General features: G+C 53.5%; 10 protein-coding genes across 10 annotated transcripts; 3 read left to right on the forward strand and 7 right to left on the reverse strand.

Annotated features, from left to right (window-relative positions):
• Positions 1-140: 140 nt before the first annotated feature.
• On the reverse strand, positions 141-2,211 carry P170DRAFT_347225 (MDR family MFS transporter; the record flags this gene model as incomplete). Its single annotated transcript, XM_024843617.1, has 9 exons — positions 141-536; positions 599-759; positions 827-1,333; positions 1,381-1,452; positions 1,500-1,523; positions 1,571-1,745; positions 1,794-1,845; positions 1,894-1,970; positions 2,017-2,211. The coding sequence occupies 9 exons, from the start codon at positions 2,209-2,211 to the stop codon at positions 141-143; spliced, it is 1,659 nt and encodes a 552-aa protein (XP_024709453.1).
• Positions 2,212-2,893: 682 nt separating this feature from the next.
• P170DRAFT_346654 (Zn(II)2Cys6 transcription factor) lies at positions 2,894-4,825 on the reverse strand (the record flags this gene model as incomplete). The annotated part of the gene is made up of 5 exons (XM_024843580.1): positions 2,894-3,465; positions 3,515-3,792; positions 3,840-4,070; positions 4,116-4,658; positions 4,719-4,825. 5 exons carry the CDS (start codon positions 4,823-4,825, stop codon positions 2,894-2,896), a joined length of 1,731 nt encoding a protein of 576 aa, XP_024709454.1.
• A 453-nt stretch (positions 4,826-5,278) lies between these two features.
• On the reverse strand, positions 5,279-6,431 carry P170DRAFT_504950 (fungal specific transcription factor domain-containing protein; the record flags this gene model as incomplete). The annotated part of the gene is made up of 2 exons (XM_024854251.1): positions 5,279-6,315; positions 6,362-6,431. 2 exons carry the CDS (start codon positions 6,429-6,431, stop codon positions 5,279-5,281), a joined length of 1,107 nt encoding a protein of 368 aa, XP_024709455.1.
• Positions 6,432-7,013: 582 nt separating this feature from the next.
• Positions 7,014-8,187, reverse strand: P170DRAFT_372860 (zinc-dependent alcohol dehydrogenase family protein). The gene is made up of 2 exons (XM_024845221.1): positions 7,941-8,187; positions 7,014-7,881 (listed from the first exon to the last, which is right to left on the reverse strand). The coding sequence occupies exons 1-2, from the start codon at positions 8,152-8,154 to the stop codon at positions 7,040-7,042; spliced, it is 1,056 nt and encodes a 351-aa protein (XP_024709456.1). The 5' UTR covers positions 8,155-8,187; the 3' UTR covers positions 7,014-7,039.
• A 632-nt stretch (positions 8,188-8,819) lies between these two features.
• On the reverse strand, positions 8,820-10,347 carry P170DRAFT_451979 (alpha/beta-hydrolase; the record flags this gene model as incomplete). The annotated part of the gene is made up of 4 exons (XM_024851240.1): positions 8,820-9,738; positions 9,805-9,913; positions 9,975-10,113; positions 10,165-10,347. The coding sequence occupies 4 exons, from the start codon at positions 10,345-10,347 to the stop codon at positions 8,820-8,822; spliced, it is 1,350 nt and encodes a 449-aa protein (XP_024709457.1).
• Positions 10,348-12,086: 1,739 nt separating this feature from the next.
• On the forward strand, positions 12,087-13,662 carry P170DRAFT_420923 (carboxylesterase, type B; the record flags this gene model as incomplete). The annotated part of the gene is made up of 2 exons (XM_024847332.1): positions 12,087-12,102; positions 12,239-13,662. 2 exons carry the CDS (start codon positions 12,087-12,089, stop codon positions 13,660-13,662), a joined length of 1,440 nt encoding a protein of 479 aa, XP_024709458.1.
• Positions 13,663-13,984: 322 nt separating this feature from the next.
• On the forward strand, positions 13,985-14,548 carry P170DRAFT_9102 (IQ calmodulin-binding motif protein). Its single transcript, XM_024855429.1, has 3 exons — positions 13,985-14,181; positions 14,241-14,315; positions 14,378-14,548. The coding sequence occupies exons 1-3, from the start codon at positions 14,095-14,097 to the stop codon at positions 14,459-14,461; spliced, it is 246 nt and encodes an 81-aa protein (XP_024709459.1). The 5' UTR covers positions 13,985-14,094; the 3' UTR covers positions 14,462-14,548.
• A 1,388-nt stretch (positions 14,549-15,936) lies between these two features.
• Positions 15,937-17,415, reverse strand: P170DRAFT_469622 (uncharacterized protein; the record flags this gene model as incomplete). Its single annotated transcript, XM_024852656.1, has 1 exon — positions 15,937-17,415. One exon carries the CDS (start codon positions 17,413-17,415, stop codon positions 15,937-15,939), a length of 1,479 nt encoding a protein of 492 aa, XP_024709460.1.
• Positions 17,416-17,819: 404 nt separating this feature from the next.
• Positions 17,820-19,483, reverse strand: P170DRAFT_451983 (neutral protease II). Its single transcript, XM_024851241.1, has 3 exons — positions 18,871-19,483; positions 17,996-18,805; positions 17,820-17,937 (listed from the first exon to the last, which is right to left on the reverse strand). The coding sequence occupies exons 1-3, from the start codon at positions 19,103-19,105 to the stop codon at positions 17,918-17,920; spliced, it is 1,065 nt and encodes a 354-aa protein (XP_024709461.1). The 5' UTR covers positions 19,106-19,483; the 3' UTR covers positions 17,820-17,917.
• A 769-nt stretch (positions 19,484-20,252) lies between these two features.
• Positions 20,253-20,958, forward strand: P170DRAFT_431803 (uncharacterized protein). Its single transcript, XM_024848124.1, has one exon. It carries the CDS (start codon positions 20,327-20,329, stop codon positions 20,810-20,812), a length of 486 nt encoding a protein of 161 aa, XP_024709462.1. The 5' UTR covers positions 20,253-20,326; the 3' UTR covers positions 20,813-20,958.
• Positions 20,959-21,181: the final 223 nt, after the last annotated feature.

Here is a 21,181-nt window from a genome sequence, read left to right on the forward strand (position 1 = left end):
ATGGATAAATAACTTCTTAGACTTATCGGATCTACATCTCACTCCCGCAAAGGGTCATCCGTCCCCAAAAATCATTGATAGTGGAGATTATTACCATTACTCTATAATCTATATGCAGCATAACATCATCATATCTAGACTCACGCACTACCACTCTCCTCATCCCCCTTCCCCTTCCCCTCCCCATTCTTCCGAATATCCTTCCACCCAATCCCAAACGACACCCCCAGCGCCACAACCCCAAGCCCGACCGCCATATAAAAGATCTCGCCAATACTCTTCGCATACGCCATCAGCACGCCGCCCAACTGCTCACTCGACACAATAGCCCGGAACCCCGTCGCGCCCGCAGCGATGACTTTCTCGACGCTCGCGGTCGGCGCGAACTGCGGGATCTTGTCGCGCAGACCCTCGGCGAAGATCACCTCCGCAAGGGCGAGGAAGATCGCGCCCCCGAAGGTCTGGGCGAAGGTGAGGGTGGCCATGGCGGGGGAGACGTCGGTGGCGGTGACGGCGTTTTGGACGGCGATCATGGGCTTTGTTTTTCATCGTTAGTTTGAGGGTTTGAAGTGGCGGGGGAGGAGCAGTGAGAACATACGACTTGCATGCAGGCGCCGCGGCCGAAACCGACGAGGATCTGGTATCCGACCCATTGGCCGGTGGGCGTGGTGGGTGAGAGCATGGTGAGCAGGCCGTTGCCGATGGTGGTCAGGACGGCGCCGAAGAAGGCCCACGGGAGGTAGTAGCCGATTTTGCCCACTAGAGATGGATTAGCCATATTCCGATTGCTCTGTCAGTAGAGGAAGAGTTAAAGAGTTTGGCATACTCAGAATCCCCGATCCCACAGCCGCCACCAGCTGAGACAGAATATTCGGCAACATATCCACACCACTCATGATGGCCGTTCTACCACGGACCGACTGGAAGTAAATCGGCAGGTAGTACGCCAACACCATCGTCATGCCGAAGAACATCATCGCCAGAATACACGACGTCCAGACGATCTGTCGGCGAATGATCCGTAGCGGAATCATGGCATTATCGCCCTCGTGCCATTCCCAGAGGAAGAAGACGATGAAAGTCCCCCCGGAGCCGCAGAACAGGCCGATAACCGTGGCGCTGTTCCATGCGTACTGGTGTCCACCGTACTGCAGGGCTAGGAGGAGCTGGATAGCGGCGGGCGCGAAAAGCGTGAAGCCGAGGAAATCGAACTTGCGCACGAAGTTGTCGCGGAGGACGGCCATAGGTGGGCCTTTGGGCGTTTGTTCGGGCATTTTGGTGAAGACGAGGAGGATGGCGACGAGGCCGCCGAAGGGGAGGTTGATGTAGAAGCCTGTTTGGTTAGATGGGTTTGGTCTGGATTAAGTGGATTGGACTTACACCATCGCCAGGTGGAGTAGGTGGTGAAGGCACCGCCGATGAGAGGGCCCAAAACGAGGCCTAATTGTCCGACTGCGAAGGATTAGATTGGCTTTTCTACGCTTGTGAAACCAACTTACCACCCATCATGATTCCAATCAACGCTATTACAGTCAGCATGTGTCTCTTCAAAGGCGATCTGAATACTTACGAGGTCGTTTCTGCATGGGCACGGCACCCGCGATGATATTCAAGGCGCCGTTGATCATCCCGGAGCCTCCCATGCCGCCGACAGCACGGCCGATAATCAGCATTTTCGACGACGTAGCCACACCGCAGAGAAGGGATCCGAGTTCAAAGAGACCGAAGAAGAAAAGGAACGTCCACTACATCAGTCAGCATTTTGTCCTGCCATCCATACGGAAGAAACCCACCTTCGAACTAAAATGCGAATAGAACTTCCCCGTCAAAGGCGTAAGAGCCGCACTACCTTCTTAGCATACATCGCTATCCCAAATAGGACTATCTACATACCTTGATATCGTATAGGCACTGCCATACCAAGCAACATCGTCCAGCGAGTGGAAATGGCTCGTGATTTCAGGAACAGCCTATACCCCATTAGCTGATATCGCAACGCCGGACATGTAGACTCACGGTAGATAGAATCGCCACGTCCAAGAGCATCAGAAACACCACCAGTGTCACTCCCGCCAGCACCATAAACAACGGTATCCCCTGGATCCACTCATGGTCGTCGGATGCGTTCTTGGTGGAAGAATCCGTGGATTTCGAGTGCGTGCTGCCTGCTTCGGGGGTTTCTTTCTCAGCTGTATTCGATACGGACGTCATGTTGTTGTCTCTTTTTTCCGAGTCGACATTGCCATCGTGTGCTGGGCGATTCGTGTCCCAAGATTGAGACTGCGATTGTTGGTCCGGCATGGCGGAGATAAAGAAGTATGGAGACCGATAACGCCGGCAGAGGAAATGCGAAAGACTTTGAAGACAGACGAAGTGCCACGAGAGTAAAATTCAGCTCTATAATGGAGGAAGCAAGCTCAAAATGTGATTATTCTACAAACCCAAAGAATGAGCGCTCTCGAATATAAATACCCCCGTGCCATGACTGAATCTGATGCGGAGTCGGGGAGCGCGATTCCCGACGGTGAGAAACATCGGGGCTTCTCCTTTGCAACTCCGATCCCGACCCCTGCTCGCTCGGCCAGCCTCGTGCGAACGGCGCACGCTAGCAGCCAAAGAGTCATATTTGGCCGTCCGATGCAGCTTAGTCGTTTCGAATGTACGGGTCCATTCAGCCTGATGTACGGATTCTAGAGTCGGGTCTTGGATCTGCGCTGATTGATAGCGACCTAAAGCCCGGTATGTCCGCTTCCGGTGCGGACTTCACGCGCTGCCCAAAGCCGCCTTTACGAGTGGAAGTCCGATGATCTTCACCATAACGTAAGATTCTTCCCGGTCTAATTATATACAAAAAGAAAAAAAAAATGTTGTCATGTTCCTCAACACGTGGCAATCAAAGGAATGCCCCCGACATTAATGCCCCCGACAACCACGACGTATCCGACCAGGGGTCGAGAAACTTCGCATCCATCGCCAGCAACGGATCCAGCGTCTCAACTTCGTTTGTCTCGGGCGCATTGGACATGCGCGCCTCCCAGCCCGCTCGAAGCCCGAGAATCTTGTCGGCGAATCGCGTACACGTATCCAACTGCATTCCGTTATTCTTGATCCCCAGCGTCGGAGCCACCTGGGCCATTCGCTCGGCCAGTTGTGCGGTGATTCCCAGCAGGTCGACGTCGCGACGCACCGCCTCCTTGTCCCAGCCCGGGTAGTCGAACATCGAGAGGCGAAAGAGCGCGATAAAGCAATGCGACATGAGAATGTAGACGCTCATCGGGATGTCCGGGAACATGGTGAGTGGGACTGATAGGATGATATCGCAAAACCCTTTGATGGCGTTCAGGCAGCTGTACAGGTGATCGAGTCGGTCAATGTCAATGTCATTGCACGGCTCGGCTGGGGCGTTCAAGAGAGCCGTTTCGTACAAAGCGACCTTCAGATGCAAAAGATACAGCGTCGCGGTTTCTACAGACATGTTAAATTATACTTGCTTTTCGGGATTCGCAATGCTCACTGTTATGGTGCAGGTGCAGCGGCATCCGGCTCGTTAGGTCCGTCAACTGCGATTCCAGCGCCTTGAGGTGCCATGCATAAGGCGCCCGCATGAGAGGAGTAGGATCGTTAAAGTTCCACGTGCCCATGGGGATCTTGTCCGTAATGCGCCGGATCGATACCAGCTGAACCAGGATCGCGTCGTTCGGGGTCTCCGTACTCGCGGAGAGCACTTCCAGGCACTCCGTCATATGCAGTGTCCAAGTCATCGGCTCGGTGAGGCCAACGAACTGCGAGATACTGTACTTCGGTGAGCATACGTGGGACAGATAGGGCGGGCAAATTACGCTGAACTGAGGAAATAACACCCGAGTAACGCTCTCCGCTCGTTCATGGTGCGAACCAGCGACACGTAAATTTTTCGTTTTGTAAAATGGCCAGCCACGTTACATGTAGGAACCGCTAGGTTCGGGTCCGGAGGCGGAGGCTTTTGCAGGCGGAGATTAAAGAGCATGGCGAGGGCCATCTGCAAATAGGTGCAGAGCGACGTTTTGTCCGACGGGCAAGCAAAGGTAACCCTGACCGGTCAGACGGATCAAAGCGCACAAGGACGAAGCTCTTACCAGCCCAAGTAGATCAAAGAACCCTGTAGTAAATCGAATGATTTCTCACATTCGAGCATCATTCGCCTGCCGGCCTCTTCGCGGACGCGATCGCACAAAATCCGCGTATGTGGCGTGCACTTGTTCTGAATCGCTCTGATGCATAGCCATACAAACGGGTACTCTTTCTTCAAATCTTCAGGACGTGTTGTCTCCGGGATATGCATGATTGGCATCCAAGGTAGCTTCTCCGTCCGAAATGCATTGAGAGCCTCCTCTTCTTCGTCAGGGGTCATGTCGGGAACGCTCGAGCTCGGCAGCGGCTCTGGCACCACAGTGCTTGCATCAGACGCCACATCCTCGTTCGCTCTGTCGATGGGCAACAGCGAAGGGCATGTCTGGAAGGGATCAGGCGCCGGTGTCGGCAACGCCTGCGATGGTGCAGGCGTCTTCAACAATGCCATCAAATCTTCCACCTTCTGCTCCAGAAGTTCTGTTCGCGATGGCGCCTTGCGCTTCCGCAGCCTAGGTGCTGGTCGACAGTCCTTCTGCATACGGCGACATCTGCGATGCAATATTAACAATCGCCGCCAAACTCCATGGAACAGTTGCTATTGGCTATACCTATCGCACCCTCGAGTCCCTACCCCAGTCATAACGCATTTAGATTTAGCCCGGGCGCAGTTCAGGCACGCCTGACCGTAGTGTGCGGCTCCCGTATCCTTCTGCATGTAGGAGTTAACGCAGTAGACGTATAGAACGGGATTCGGAGAAGGGGCGGGAGAGTTAAAAGAATTGGGGGTGAGACGCCCTCGACCGGAGCGGCGTTGGGCGAATCCCGGTCGGTCGGGGTTTCGGAAAGCCGACGCAGGATGCAGGATGCAACCCATTACTCGTAAAGCTGTTCATCAACGTGGCGTTTGACTTGTCGCATATTCGTGATGGCCTGGCCGGCCAAATTGAAGCTTTCATTTTGATGCTTGTCAAGACTGCCTCCCTGTGGGTGGGCAGGAGTTGGTTGGGTGCTTTGGCCCCATCGGCAGGAATACCACCGATCGTGACTCATTTAGATTCGGAATTCTCGCACTTCGCATCCAACACGAGAAGCCAAAAAATACTTCTGCCTATGATCTGAGCCATTGGTAGTCGAATCTTACGAACCCGTCCGTATAACCTTAACAAGATCAAGTCAAGAGGAGCCCTCCAGGCTGTCGGTCTACAACGTCCTTCCAGTCCACGTCGGTGTGATTTCGACGTTGTACCCAGACCTCTTCCAAAACCTGCAGCGCCCGAGAAATGTTATGAAACGGTCGTTTTCCCTGCATGATAACCAGCCGCATGCGAATCATTTCGATGTGGTTTCTTTCGGTCGCATCTCCTCCGGCCATGAAGACGGGAAATAACAGAGCGGTTTCTGGATTGTCATTGAGGGGAACGTCAGATACATGCTCCAGGGTTGTTGCGACCTCTATCTGAATTCTGGAACGAATAATTGTCGCCAACTCAGGGGAGCATTGCTCCGCGCGCAGTATTCGTCGATATAGGTAGACGAGAGCGGCACTCCGATATGCGTATGCGACCGCCACAAGGGTCTGTGCTGTGCCAGCCTGACATTTCCAGCTCTTAATTCTGCGTTCGAGCGATGCGCAACGGCTGTCTTCCGACCCTTCAACAGAATCATGCGCCAAGTCAAGAGGATCGAGACAACTAATCTCTGAAATGAATATCAAAATCTCAGAGGCAACACCTAGGTAGGTGTCCACGAGACCAGTGATTCCTTGCAGATACTCCCCTTCTATCAGCGGCCTCGTCCCTAGAGTGACACTGCCCAAGACGTCATGATAAGCGAAATTCCGTAAAATCCACTGCCCCTCCGGGCTTTGCCTGAGAGCATCAGTTCCGCGATGTGTACCCTGGCCTCCTGATGACCAAGCAGACACGATCATGTTTTTGATGCCTTTCAGGTGGCCGTACCATCCAGTATGATCCCCAAGACAAACCTCGGACGTCAATAAAACCAAACACGTTGCCACATTAGCTTCACAACACGTTAGGTTATCCGATACACAAGCAATACTCTCTGTTAGGGACTGCAGCGCAGTAGACCTAGCTTCCAGAGCCGTCACTCGATAAGATCCATCAGTCGCGGCAAGATGTCCCGACGACCAAGCGACCAAGGCATCTGCAAGAGCGGGTGAGTCCATTGCCATGGGTAAGAATGCTGGTCAAGTTAGCTTGAGCTTCGCGTGGCAACGTCCAGGTCTTACCGGAAAGAAACGAATTGTATTCCGGACTGACAGTCAACAATTTGGACAGGACCGTAATATAGTAGTTCATTGCATATCGCCTCCGCGAGATCCCTCCAGGGCTGTTTTCGCATTCTTTCATCCGCTCAGGTGACTTGTGTAACGATTGAGGGATGCGTGGCTGCCATCGTGGATCGGCTCTCTGTGTCCTCGCTATGACCGTTTTCTCGGGGACTACGTGTCGAATGGGTTCGCGCACGCATTCAAGATTCAATCGAGTACATTCTCCACAGACAGGGTACGTGTTTTGGATGCATTTCTTTCTCCTGGTCGATGCTTAGAAGCCGGCATGCAAGGGCTGTGAGGCCATACCTATAACGGCAAGTGAGGCATCCAGTTCTATCGTGCTTCGAGCCATTGCGTCGTTTGATTGGCCTGGATTCATTTTCCAAGATTGATTCCGACATGTTAGGCAGGTCCAGTAGATGGACTTCACATGCATTGAAGACGAGTTGAAAGCCGGGGAGATGAAAGAGAGAACAATCCTCGACCTTGTGCCACTACGAGAATTAAACTATGCGGGGCTGGATGACTAATCGCCCAGTGGAATCATCTGTTCTCCATAGAAATTATCACTCCTACTTCTTCGAATAATTTCGTTCATTCTGAGATTCTCTGCTGCTTCTCCCAATCATAGTCCTAGTCAATCCGAATCACCACCTTCCCAGTATGTGCCGAGCTCCACAAATAATCATACGCATCCCTCGTCTCCTCAAACCCAAACACCCGATCAATCACCGGCCGGATCCCATTCGCCTCAAAACAAGCCAGCATGTCCAGCAACTGCTCTCTCGAGCCCATCACCACCCCCCGAACAATACACAACCGATCCAGCGCCAGGAACGCCGCGTCCGGACCCCTTAGATTCCTCCCCTCCCCCAACGGATCCGGATTCGTAATATGCCCAATACAGTGGATCTGCCCATTCAACGCGATCGCATCAAACGACGCCTGCAGCGTCAACGTTCCCCCGACCTCGACAATATGATCGACGCCCCGTCCATTGGTTATTCTCCTCGCCTCCACCGCCCAGTCCGGCGTACTCCGGTAATTGATCCCGTGCGTGGCGCCCAGCGTCTTCGCTTTCGCCAGCTTCTCGTCCGACGACGACGTCACGATCGTTGTTGCGCCGGCCGCGTGCGCGATCTGCAGCCCGAATGTAGCTACGCCGCCTGTGCCTTGCAGCAGGACTGTCTGGCCCGGTCGGATCGGGAGGAGGCCGTAGAGGGCGTTCCAGGCCGTCAGGGCCGCGCAGGGTAGACATGACGCTTCTTCGAAGGAGAGGTAGTCCGGGATCCGTACGACGCCGGTCTTCGGGAAGATGAAGTACTCGCCGAGGAGGCCGTGGATTTCGCCGCCGAGTTGGGTCAGTAGGGTTCGTTGGTCGAGACGGCCTGCGATGTGGTCTTGGGTGAAGTTCGCGAGGACGCGGTCGCCGATGTGCCATTCCGTTACGCCTTCGCCGATTGCTTCGATCACTCCTGGTTTGGTTAGCTTTCTGGGTTGGGTTTTGTGGGGACAGGGAGGATGAAGGGCTTACCGGCGCCGTCACTTCCAGGGACAAGGGAGTCTGGTCCAGGGAAGGGGTACGTGCCTAAGGCGAGGATACCATCTCTCCAGTTTAGGGAGACGGCCTTGATGCGCACGAGGATCTGGCCGAATTTAGGGGGTTCTTTGGGGACTTCGCGGAGGACGAGGGAGTCGAATCCTTTCTTTTCAGGGAGGTAATATTGTCGAAAGGTTGAGGCAGACATTGCGCTTTTCGTCCCACTACAGCTAGAAGCAGGTCAGAATATATATCCGGACAATTGATCAGAACTGAATGTCTTCGTTGATGCTCCATTTAGTCTCATGGCACACAGTGCCTTTATAGAAGCAACAGTATCAGTCTGACCTTTCGAAAAGGAGTATATCACATCTCATACTCCCTCACGCTGTTTACGCCCACATCCATGGATAGAGACGCCAATTACGCCAATTGCGCGGACCAATCACAAAAGAGGCCCTTATCGACAAGATCCACCTCTCTTATCAAGTGAATGACGTCATTCTCATCCAGGACAATTCCCAATTGAAGCCATCAGGCCCTTGATATATTGCCAAACCGGATTTCCGTGTACACCGTCCAATTTTACTATCACAAGTTGACAATTGCTGTAGCTGGGCGATCGCTGTATTGTCTAGACCGACCCACTCTGAACCAATGGAATGGTCTGCTGGTACCTCGCTCCACCATGGGCTCGCATTCCGGGAAATGATATCCTCGGACGAGAACCGAGTTTAAATCGGGAATTCATAGACCCACGCTCGCGGTATGTGTGGATTGGATCGTGATCTCATTGACAATCAGAGAGGTCTGGAAACTGGAAAGTGAGAAAAAATCTTAGGATGATAGATTATCTTGGAGACTATTTCGTATCTACAATCTCGAGCTCCTCTGCTTTTTCTCCTTCTTCTTCTTCGCATGCTCCTGGAACTTCGGATGCGTCTTGATCGCCTTGACGAACGTCGCCTTCCATTCCGGACCGATAGTCGACTTGTCCTTGATCGACAGCCCTTCCCACCCCTCGGCCAGACGCCGCTGGTCCTCCCTCCACCACTGCAACTGCTGACCGATCCAAGGCCCGACCACGCCCGCTGTCTCCGTCACCTTCTCCATGGGCAACATGTGTCCGCACTTCGGCAGCAGGACATGTTTGACACGGTTATATGCGAGTCCCCCGCTGCCGCCGAATCCCGTGCCGACGCGTTGCGCGGCCTTTTGTCCAAGCTTCCACAGAGAAAGTTCACTGCTGTCGCCGTAGACGAGGAGCACGGATGGTCGCACGTGAGGCAGGAGGCGAAATGCGAGCAGCGGCTCGGAGCAGTAGATGAGTTGGCTTTCGTACAGAGGGCCCAGCATGTCGGGGTAGAAGAGCGGGTCGTGAGGGGGGCTTGGGCCGTAGCCCTTGTTGTTGTCGAGTTCCTCGGGGAGACCGAGTTGCTTGTGGCGCTTGGGATTGGGGCGAGTATACATCGTGAGCTCCTGGTGTTTGGTGGTGGTGAGCGTGACGGGCGGGTTTTGCGGGTCGAAGTTTTCGGGCGTGTCAGGGTGAACGAGAGTCGGGAGGTCGCGATAAGCGTATTGATTCCAGCGGTCGAGAACGCGTTTGTCCCAGATTTTGAAAAATTTGGGTATTTGTTTGATAGCGGCTTCGCGGGAGGGCCAGACGTCAGGTTTATGCAAGGTGGCCCATAAGAGCGCGCGGCCGCGTTCGCCCACGTCCTCGTGCGTCAGGTATCCTTCCAGGAGACCGATGGTTGTGAATAAGCGGGGGTGTATAAGGGAGAGATGAACGCTGTATTCAAAGTCAGCCCAAGAAAGAAGCTAAGGATGGATGTATGAGATCGATTCGGGGATATACATTTGGGCACCGCCAACACTATGTCCGAGACCCATGATCGGTTGAGGCATGTCGGCTCGGAAATGATTGATCATATGAAGCAGGTCTCGGCCATGATCGGCCCATGAGGCTGATAGGATAGGTTAGTATACTCTTCGATGTATGTGATAGGGAAAGGGAGGATAGCGTACGGTCATTTCCCAGGTGCTCCTCGTTCAGAATCCCACTGGCGCCTTGGTTAACGGCGTCGGCCATCCAAATGGCTCGGATGCGATATCCATCATGTTTGCTTCTAGCGACAAGATCTTCCCACAACGGTTCGTAAAGTTCCTGCATCGAGATAAGTCGGCTGCTTACACGTTGGTCTCAATAATAATATACCTTGGGAAAACCAGTTCCATGGGCTGCAATAATGGTCACATCGCCGGGGAGTGGATTCAGATTATCGGTCGGGGTATATTTTTTGATCGCAAGCTTCAGAGGGGCATCTTCCGTTGCGGTTGATCGAGGATATTCCCGAATATACTGGCTGTCAATAACGTGCTCCGTGATTTTGAAGGCCATTTTTGCGGCGTTCAGGGTGGTGCAATGCGAAGAAGAAGAGAACGTGGTCAACTTAAGACAATGCCTGGACATCCAGGTGTTTACATATTTTTCTTTTCTTTTATTTTTTTTTTCTTATCAGTGGAAATAGTACGTCACATTCAGGGTGACTATCACATTATTTGTGGCGCTCTTGCGTGAAAATCATTGCATGAGTGGAGTTCGCCATACGATCCCATTTGGCTATGACGGACGGTTGATAGATAATGCCCCTGTTCCAAAGCGCCGGATGGAGCAAGGTGTTTGTGACCGAACTGGGAAGCTGGCTGATCGGGTCCACCTGGCTGAACCGAATTTAGAGTCGTCACTAGTCAGACTTTTTCCTGATCCAGTATGGATGGGAGAGTCCGTCGATTACTTGCGAAGTGAAGGTCCGTAAAAAGTGTTGGCGTGAGATCAGAGCTGATGATCTTTGCTCGGGATGGCCCAATTATATTGCCACGATCGCAGCATTCCACTTCAGCCCTCTGCTCCGATCCACTTGCCGCAGTTGCCCTTTGGGGAATCGTGACTCGCATTGGTCTTTCAGCTGAATGTTTCGCAATGCGGGAGAAGAAACCATGGTAACTTTGCAGGACTGTAAAGAGCAATTCTTTGTTCATCTTGGTCTGGCAGTCTAGTGAATTTCGGGAAAAAGGCTGTCTTCTCCGGTTGGTCTTTCGGGCACTATTATTAACCAAGGGAAATTCACCAAAGCTCATAGAGAACAGTATTATCTGTAGGAGATGGGAATGAGTGTATTGTGCTTTATCGTGTTAATTCTGGCATGTTTAAAGCATTTGCATTTGACATAGACAACGTTTCATAGGGGCAATACTGTTCTGGCGCCGCAATGACAGATGGGTCAATCAATCCCCCTTGGAAACTTCACAAGGTCCTCAATGGGTGGTAGGGGCGCATATAGGGCGACACAAGAAAGGCCACATTGCTGAAGACTTCAGGGAGTGTTTAGATGACTTTAAGTTCGCGGCAGGGTCCGGTCTCTGTGTTGCCAGGATGGAGTATCCGAAGCTTACTGCCTTCGCTTTTGCCTGAGGCAGTAATACCATGGATAAACCTTGACCAAATCCGTCGTAACTCAAGGACTAAAGTTCAATATGACCGATCGTCCGTCCGATATGATCTGGTTAGGGCCTTATGACTGGTGGACGAAGTGACCAGGGCGGAAAATAAATCCGAGGATAAGATCACGTCGCGTGATTCAAAGTCCCCACAATCAGACTGAGGATGAAACGATCTAGCAGGAGTCCTGCGACGACACGCGATTCTTAGCTACTTGCAGAAAGATGCCGAGATCAAACTTAGACAACCAAGCAATACAGTAACAGACCGAGGTTGCTCGATCATCGCTCGGAATTCCCGACACGGGCTGCCGGCTTTTGAGTTGGATTGCCGATTCCATCCACCCGGTTCTGCAGCGCGTACAGAAAAACTGCTCGCGTATCAATGCTTGGATTCTCTCTCTCACCCTGATCGACACAATTGACAAGCCGTGTTTAATCAAGGACAAAGTGAAACAAGATTATTAGCAGCCAGCTGCCGACTCGTCCCAAGAAGAATGGCATGCCACGTTCGTAGAGGTCAATTGCTAAATACTATAGCACCAATCCCTTACAAGCGTCTTGCACCTGGCAAAGCCAAAGAGTGTTGAAAGCCGTTTTTGTGGCCCGAGATTTGGATCGTCGTCTGCTGGCGTCAGTATGGGTCGAACGCTCGGTATATCCGAGCCAACGTTTATCTTGCAGCTGCCGTTTAAGCTCCGTGCATCCAACTGACATGCACCCCAGGTTTTCCTATCGTTAGAATATCTCTATTGTGATGAAGTTAATTGCCATACTGAGTGCTCTGGTAGCTGCTACCACAGCGGCTCCAGGCGTCGAACCGCTGCGAGTTCAAACGTCCAGTGGCATCGTCCAGGGGACCATCAACAGCACTTATCCCAATGTTCAACAATTTCTCGGCATCCCATATGCGAAGCCACCTATGGGCGAGCGACGATGGCTTCCTCCACAAGAGCTAGGAAATCATTCCACAACCTTCGTCAACGCGATCACCATGCCAGCCGCTTGTCCACAGAGCCTAGTGGCTATGGAAAAGGGCCCATTTGGGAAGTACGCTCCTCAGACGATGGTCGCAGGAAACATTAGTGAGGACTGCCTCACGCTGAGTGTATGGGCCCCAAAAAATGGAAAGAAAAACCTGCCAGTCATCATCTGGATTCACGGCGGCCAGTACCTCTACGGTGGAACGAATGTTCGTCCCTGGATCCCGTCACCGTGGATTGAGCGCTCCCAGGAGCACATCATCGTCGCCATTCAGTATCGGCTGAACATGTTCGGCTTTCCCGCGGCTCGAGGGCTGAAGGATCAAAATCTGGGGATTCTCGACCAGCGGCTCGGAATGGAGTGGGTGCGCCGGAACATCGCGCAGTTCGGCGGAAATCCCGAGCAAATGATTCTCTGGGGCGAAAGTGCGGGGGGCAGCAGTACCGACATCTTGAACTTCGCTTACCCGAAGGATCCGATCGTTCAAGGCTTTGCGTGTAATTCCGGGTCGGCCTTTTTGACGGTCGACACGCGATCGGATGATGTGCAGGGGTCGAACTTTAGCACGGTGGCATCGCACTTCGGGTGTGCCGGCTCCGCTGAGAAGGAGATCGATTGTCTGCGCTCCATTCCCGCTGCTAGAATCATATCTTATCTCGGTTCTGGCGGTAGCAACCTGACCTTCCTGCCGTATGTTGATGATAAAATCATCTTCAACAACTACACGCAACAGTACCTCCGTCAGCACCTGAGCAGAAAGCCAGCACTCTTCGGATCAAACAGGGACGAAGGGACGCTGATGGCTGGTGGAACCGACTCCCCTCAAGCAAGGGAGATTACATATTCGAAATTTCAATGTCCGGTGCCGTACTCGACGGCTCGCCGAGAGGAGCTCGGTCTGACCACCTATCGGTATCAGTATCGAGGCAACTTTTCCAACATCGATGCGCTTCCAACCCTTGGGGCGTATCATTCTTCAGAGCTGCCACTGATTTTCGGGACGGCGGATGATGTGTTTGGACCCAGTACTCCCTTTGAGAAAGCCGTCAGCCATAAGATGCAAGATCTGTGGGTGGCTTTTGCTAAGGATCCTGAAGCCGGGTTGAAGAGACAAGGATGGCCCGTATCGACGAGTGATAAGTTTCTGGCACTGGGCAGTGGAAACATTTCTGCTACTGCATCGGATAAGACGATTGATGGGCCGTGCGAGGAGTACTACTCTCTGTATTAGTGTCTGTATGGTGTCAACTCGCGGAGTAAGAAAGTCCTCAAGATATATATAGCGGAGAAAATGGATGGACTTTGAGAATATCAACAAGGGAGTCTATATAAATAAACAGAACAAAGTGCAAATACCAGTGAGAAGGAAACCAATGATCTCTGCCATGAGAATCAGCCCTACACGAGAAGATCCAGAGAAGATGCACAGAGTAACAGAGACGGACTGTAAACACGGGACAGTCACGCGTCCCGCTAATCCCGATTGGGCAAGAGGCAGGCACATCGGATCAGCGGTGACTTTTCTTTTTCTTTTTCTCTTTCCTTCGGTCTTCCTGCGTCCCCCGGTCTTGTCGTCATTTTCTGATGTTGTTCCGGATATTTTTATTCACATGCCTGCAGCATCAAGGCCAGAACCTTTGTTACCATCCACTGCACGATCTAGATGGCAACCACCGATGAAACCATCTCCACCGGGCCCAAGGTACCCCTCGATGACGTCACGGTCCAGAATGCCGCCCGCACCATCCAGGTACGCCCCTCGTCTACTCGAATGCACAGGACTAACTTTGTATGATCGGTTCTCAATAGAGAGCATACCGTGGCTACCGCACGCGCAGTGAGCTGCGTGGTCTAGGACTCGACGCATCGACACGCTGGGCTGAGGTACTTCATCCATAACCGTCGCATTTCGCACACTCGGCCTAATTAAAGATAGATAATCAAAGACGCCGAATGGCATCTGCTCCATCGTCCCACCGCCCCATCCTCCTCTGAAACTAACAACACCCCCAAAAGCCAAGCCCGACTGAACTGGAAGCGCGCCGTCAGCGTCGCCAAACAAGCTGGTGGCGACGACAACACCGAACTCGGTCCGACGCCTACCTCGCCTGCTGATGATAGTCCGAGATCATCATGCCAGTCCCAGCCATCGTCGCCGACTGCGACACGACCGCATGACCTGCCCTCCGGCACGTCCGCGAAGATGATGGACCTGCAATATTTTCTGGAAATGGTGGACTTGAAACACCGGCATGGAAGCAACCTGCGGAAATACCATACATATTGGATGCATTCACCGTCGACGCAGAATTTCTTCTACTGGCTGGATCACGGCGAGGGGAGGGACGTGGAATTACCCAAGTGCTCGCGGGAGCGGCTAAATCGGGAACAGGTGCGGTATTTGACGCGCGAGGAGAGGATGAATTACATGGTGAAGGTTGATATCGCTGGGCGGTTTCGTTGGGCAAAGAACGAAGAACTAGTGTCTACGGACAGCACGAGGTTCAAGGATAGTTTGAGAGGTGTGGTGCCCGTCGAGGAGGATGCGCCGGGGTTTCAGGGAAATGCGAGGAGTGCGTCGTCTTCGATATCTTCATCAGCGGAGGATTCCGATCTGGATTCGGATTCGGATTCGGCGGAGTCATCAGTCAGCACGTCAAGCGGCGAAATAGAGAAGATGGAGAAAGATGATTATCAGTCTGCGAAGCTGGTGAAACGGCTAGTTCATGCGACGCCGGGAGGGGTGTTGAAGCAACTACGGGGGAAGTCAGCGAAAAGGGGAGACATGTGGATATTTGTACGTGCTGCATCAAATTCGCTGTGCCCCATATCTCTTCTAACATCAAGTCTCCAGGTCGCGGATACCTCATGGCGCTTATATATTGGGATCAAAGAATCCGGTGCATTCCAACATTCATCATTTCTTCGAGGCGCTCGGATCGCGGCGGCAGGGTTGATAAAGATCAAGGAGGGACAGTTGCGAAGTCTCGCACCACTCAGGTACGAAGGCCACTTCTTTCCTGTTCCCAGGTGCTAACCGAAGACAGTGGCCACTATCGTCCCCCAGCCGCTAACTTCCGTGCCTTCGTTCATGCATTACAAGCGCAGGCAGTCGATATGTCTCATGTCTCAATCAGCAAATCTTACGCTGTATTGGCTGGGATCGAGGGTTACGGGAAGGCCAAACGCACCGTTCAAGCACTGCACGAGAAGGTGGATAATTCGAAGTACAGGATGCAGCACACCTTGCATGCGGCAGGACATGATCACGACGATGCGCACGACAGGAAATCGACAGAAGTCCTAAACGAGAAGACACTACCGTTCCGTACAAAGAAGTCAGCTGCTCATCCTACGCCGGACGACCAGCCCGTACGATAGAACTTCAGTAACCCGACATTGACGGCATGACATGACGACTAACGACAAACAAGCATGATAGATACAGAGCAGCGTGTATACCTAATAGAATGCAAACCTCACATCTTTACTTCAAGAGATCTAATCAGAAACCCACTCCATCGACAATCCACCTCATGAATCTATCCGCTCGCAACTTCTGCATGGCCTCTCGCTCAACCGTGACCGCCACATCCCAACCACCACCGCGTTCTTTCTCCGGAAGAACCCAACATGTCCCATTCTCCCTTGCCGAGGGAACATTGACATCATGGACACCGCCTAGTGGTCCGAAATCCATATAGAAATCCATCGGTCGCAGTGTGTGGATTCTCATTCTATTTTCCGGGCTCATCCCCCAGCCTTCCGCATTCCAGGTCATGTTCGTGTCGTCACCCTTTTCCATTGCATTAATCCGCCCTTGGAGAGAAGCCGCAAGACTGCAGATCCGATAGAGATCCCGCGGCGAGATATCCGGCAGCAGGGATTGCATCTGCGCATCGTCAAGTGCAGGGAGGCTATTCGGCTGAACAGGGACGGGTATCGACACGGTAGCGTTCCCCATGTATGTCGCCGGAGTCGACAGTGACGAGAGCTGTCGCAAGTCGGCGGATACGGCGACAGTCCCTCGGTCGGTATGCGCAGCAGCAGCAGAATGATCCCTCGCCCTCGATCCGCAAATCCCGACCACCGCGGAAACCACATCCTCCTGATCCAGTCGCCGAGGACAAGCGTCCGGCGCGACCCGTGCCACGAGCAGATTACACGCATCCGTCAGCATTGCGACTTTATCCCCGTTCAACTGCGCTGTGCGTGTCTCTGGTTGCGCCGTGACGTCCGACGCCGACGGCATCATACTCTGCCAGCTTCGCATCCCTCCGTTCCAATGGCGAAGAGTACATCGGGCTAGACCGCCGAGAGCATCCTCAGACGCAATCTCGCCCTGCTCCCGCGCTTGCGCCCACGGGTCCGAAACAGGCATCTCCTCCCTCAGAGCGCCCGGATCGCGACAGAACTCTGCCAGCGCGCGCACTACAGCATATACTCCGCCGGGGTCCATCACGCGGGTATCCCAACCGAAAACTAGCACGAGCCGAGTGCCGAGAACATTGGCTTTGCATCGCAGCGCAGGTGACTGTTCCGTGGGCGAGGAAATATGAAAGGGCAGGAATGTACGAGGAAGGTGGTCGGATGGCGAGAGCGCGCTGGGCACTGTGTGATGCTGTGTCTGAAGCATCGGGATGTGCTGCATGAGAGATGCCGTGACAGGTTGGATTTCGAAGATATCACCGCTCTGTCCATTGGGTCTGGGTCCGGGACTTGAGGTTGGTTCTCCGGACCGCGCGTTGACGCTCCCCGTAAGGAATGGATAGTGGGAAATGAGACGGAGAATGGCGCCCTCTAGGCGGTTTAGGGCATGAGGGAGTTTGTTTGGTGGGAGGAAGAAGGATAGCGATGTGAAATGGTGAGGAGAGGAGGAGGCCGTGTCTAGAGAAGTTAGGTTATATGGCTTGAACGGGTACGGAGAGATGGTTTCGCAGGATTCAGTCGGTTCTGATGAAAGGAGAGGATTTGCATAGGCCATTGGCCGACAAGAAGAGGAGAGAACATAGCGAAGAGGATACAAGGATCTAGGCCGGGAAAGAGAAGCCCGAGCGCAGGTTCTAGCGAGAGAGCTTATCAAAGGCATTTTGATTAGTATAGATGTCAGACAACAACCCAAGAAGTGCAAGCATCATCGAGAACGCCCGGTCTTTTATTTCCGCTGCTCAACGTGCTCAGCCTGTGACGCGAGGGCTGAAACAGGTTTTCTTGAGTAACATCACCCAGTATTTGGCCGAGAAAGAAGCAGACGTAGAAACAGACGTCTGGATTAGGGTTTGGATATAGTCCTAACCAGGGTTGAAATGACGCCGATCTACAGTGGCAACACGTTCTGTTGCCTGAAGAGGAAACCGACTGGCGAGATAACATTGATCACATTTCCTAATTCTTCTCCATATACAGTAGTAACCGGTCATTCAACCGTCCAATCCAATCCCTCTTCCACCTAGGTATCCCATGCATAGATAATGCAGTGAATGCATCTAGCAGTCCAACTCGACAGCTGCAGTACAGTTAGCCATACTCTCCCGCCCACAAACTCAACCTCCAGATCCACTTACCATTCGCATACAGCGCATACGAATCCGCATTGTTCAGCGCATCCTTCGTGCTCAGCTTCGTCGCCGCATCATACCCGTATCCCAGGTCATCAGTACCGGGCGAGTAGACACCAGGAGCGTGGGTAAACTCATGCAGGGTCGTAGTGGCCTGGTCCTGGGCATGGCAAGACTGCGCCATGGCCGGCAGCTCCGAGTAGTAGATATCGCAGTTGGCAATGACGTCCTGCGACGGCAGCGTGTACGCCAGGACATTAGGCTCGCAGTATCCGAGCGTATCCTCGCAGTAGTACTTCGTGGCACCGCCCGAGGTGGAAGACGCCTCCTTCGCGACGGCGCGCAACCGCTCCGCCACCTCGGAGCGGGTCGACTTGTCCGTCGTCTTGAAGTACTCTTCGAACTTGTCGGCGTCGCCGGACTCCGCGGCGTCCGCGGCCTGGGTGGCCAGGTCCGCCGCGTTGCTGAGGGCCTTCTCGAGCGCGGACTTCTGGCTGCCCGAGCAGCTCTCGAGGCTGGTGCGGCGCAGGTTCTTGGCGATGGCCTTAGCGATCTTGCTGGCCTTGGGGCCGTCGACGTCCACGGAGAGGCTGTTGGATTTGAACGGGATGTAGCCCGACACCTTGCCATCTTTGACGACGGGGACGAACCCCTGGCTGTTGAGCGTGATGGCGCCGCCGTTGGCCAGGTCGGCGGTCGAGGCGATGTCGAATTCGTCTTCGATGGAGTCGCCGGCCTTCAGCGAGGTGATGGCTTCCTTGGTGAGGCCGTTCATGCGGAAGCGGCGCTTGACGCCCTCGAACTGGACTTCGTTTTCTGCATTCGTTTAGCATCGGGTTCATTATTTAGGTACAATGGAGGAGAAGGGGAAGGAATCTCACTGCCGCGGAAGACAGACACCTTCTTGACGGGGGCGCTGTCGCGGAAGAAGTTCAGGTGCACAAAGTCCACGTCGTCCTTGCCGGAGTTGGTCACGACGGCCTTCACGCGCGTGTTGTCGACCTGGCTCAGCTTGACGCTGAGAGAGGGAGCAGCAGCAGCAGCATCGCTCACAGGCACCGCCGCAGCGGTGGAGGCGAAAGCAGCGAGGGCAGCAGAGACAGTAGCGAAACGCATGTTGGCTGTTGAGCAAGAGACGATGGAATTGTCCTGAGAGATGGATGGAGATGAGGATGGAGATGATGAGCTGGATTCTTTTGGATTCGAGTCCTGCTTTATACCTGAGTCTCTGGCTGCTATCTCACGTCTACCTCCTCTTCTTCGACATCGTCGTCCGTCGCAAGTCCGGCGCACATGTCCTTTCCCATCGCCGTATACATTCGACGTCGTATCGAGACCAAAGTCCCCAGCAAATCACAGGCTCCGGGACCTTCCGCTCGCTCACCTCCGTGTCGATCAGGCACAGTTGAGGTAAAGAGAAGCCTTTCGTGCATCAGGGTGACCAGGAGGCAGCTCTTGGCCCGGCGGGCGTCCGACAGGAACGCAGCGAGGGTGCAATCCAGCGCAAGTATTCTCCGCAGGTGAGGCCAGAAATCGACCGAGAGCCCCGGCCAGGGCCCTGCAGGCGTATCAGCCCATCAGTCTTGGCTACGCCGGCGGTGCCCCGGGTCTTGGCTGAGATGCGCTCCGTTAGGGGTTTCCTGTCGCGGCGAAGATCTACAAGCGTGAAGGCACGCCGGGCTGGAAGGATCGGGCCAACAGATGATGTTGGATGGGTTGCTCTATCGCGGGAGGATTCAGTTTTACTGTGTCGCACATGTCAGACGTCAAACAGGGTCTGGACAAGCTGTTCCTGGGCCGTCGTGATGGCGACAGCATCGCGTCGATGGCTCAATCCGGGGAAGGCTCTTAAGCCTTTCCGTGGCTTAAGCCAAAGGCTTGGATGCAGCTGCCTGGGATAGATTGCAGCATGCAGGCCGTTTCTGCAATTAATCAATTGTAGCGAGCTAGTGTCAGCCCAACGCCGCTAAGCTGAGGTGAATACAACGCTGGATGTCCGCCGCGCCGATCGCTCAGAAATGTCCGGCCCTAACGGCTTGGCAAGAGATCACAGACTGAGAGATTATTCACTGGACAGGCTGCAGGGTATCATCAGATCGAGAGGGATCGACAGAATGAGACGTTGTTATCTTGGCTGGTGGCGAGGCCTGCATTAACGATATTTATGTCTTGGACAGACGGGATCTGGTTCTCCCCACTTCCTCATCAAAATCTCCTACACTCCCAGTTACTACTAGTTACTACCAGTTACTATCTGTCTCAGAACCCACTATCCTTCCTCCACCAACAACCAAAAAAAAAAAAAAAAAATAAACTAAACCAAAAACCAAAACCAAAATGCTCCCCTCCCCTCTCGCCCTGCAGGTCATCATCCTGGCCCCGCAGCTCATCTCTCTCTCGTCCTCGCCCTCCCCGGACCTCTCGCTGTCCGCAACCGTCCACAACCCATCCAGCAGCCCTGTCACGGTGCTGCGATGGAACACGCCGCTGGACCCTCGCGCCGGAGTCCTCGGCGTCTTCGAGATTCACGACGAGCGTGAGAACCAGACCGTCCCCATCGACACCATCAAGTTCAATCGCAAGCTGCCTCCCTCGGACGAGGACCTCGTCGAGATCGCCCCCGAGAGCTCCGTCAAGGTCGATGTGCAGTTGCCGCCCGTGAAGCTGCAGGCTGGGCGCGAGTATAGCCTTAAGGCGAAGGGTCGGTGGCATGGCATTTGGGAGGGTGGGAAGGCGGATGTGGATGGGGTGATGTTGGATAGTTTGGAAGGGGTGGAGAGAGGAGAGTTTGAGTCGAATGTGGCGAGGGTCAGGGTTGAGTGATCCTGTTACTTACTTGGTCTTGTATTATCTTGCGTTTAAGTGCCTGACGACGTGTGGGGATGTGGATCAGTTGTTGTAGTGATATTGATGAGACAATGCATATGAACGAAGGTGTTTTCAATTTGGACCAGAGGTGTGTCCTTGGCAATGACTTTTGCTCCATAGTGCTCTCATTCACTCTTAAGAATGTATATTTCCACTATGGTCCAGTCTCATTAGCTTGTCTATTGCAGATCTATATATCGTATGGTTAGCTGACCTGAATGGCGTAGAGGAAGCGACGACGCATTTTGGCAGCAAAACCTCTCAGTGACTGCTGCAAACGATCACACGAAGTCAACTACCTCTGAGATGAAGGCTAATCTCCTT

Source organism: Aspergillus steynii (genome assembly GCF_002849105.1).
Source record: "Aspergillus steynii IBT 23096 chromosome Unknown P170scaffold_1, whole genome shotgun sequence".
In the NCBI taxonomy this organism is placed as follows: domain Eukaryota; kingdom Fungi; phylum Ascomycota; class Eurotiomycetes; order Eurotiales; family Aspergillaceae; genus Aspergillus; species Aspergillus steynii.

Bases quoted from the DNA above. Each gene is read 5' to 3' on its own strand.
- P170DRAFT_372860 (XM_024845221.1), bottom strand. From the start codon at position 8,154: ATGTCTGCCTCAACCTTTCGACAATATTACCTCCCTGAAAAGAAAGGA. The intron at 7,882-7,940 runs GTAAGCCCTTCA...TAACCAAACCAG, and splicing joins CCCTGGAAGTGACGGCGCCG to GAGTGATCGAAGCAATCGGC.
- P170DRAFT_9102 (XM_024855429.1), top strand. From the start codon at position 14,095: ATGGCAACCACCGATGAAACCATCTCCACCGGGCCCAAGGTACCCCTC. The intron at 14,182-14,240 runs GTACGCCCCTCG...GGTTCTCAATAG, and splicing joins ATGCCGCCCGCACCATCCAG to AGAGCATACCGTGGCTACCG. The intron at 14,316-14,377 runs GTACTTCATCCA...AGATAATCAAAG, and splicing joins CATCGACACGCTGGGCTGAG to ACGCCGAATGGCATCTGCTC.
- P170DRAFT_451983 (XM_024851241.1), bottom strand. From the start codon at position 19,105: ATGCGTTTCGCTACTGTCTCTGCTGCCCTCGCTGCTTTCGCCTCCACC. The intron at 18,806-18,870 runs GTGAGATTCCTT...AAACGAATGCAG, and splicing joins GGTGTCTGTCTTCCGCGGCA to AAAACGAAGTCCAGTTCGAG. The intron at 17,938-17,995 runs GTAAGTGGATCT...ACTGTACTGCAG, and splicing joins GTATGCGCTGTATGCGAATG to CTGTCGAGTTGGACTGCTAG.
- P170DRAFT_431803 (XM_024848124.1), top strand. From the start codon at position 20,327: ATGCTCCCCTCCCCTCTCGCCCTGCAGGTCATCATCCTGGCCCCGCAG.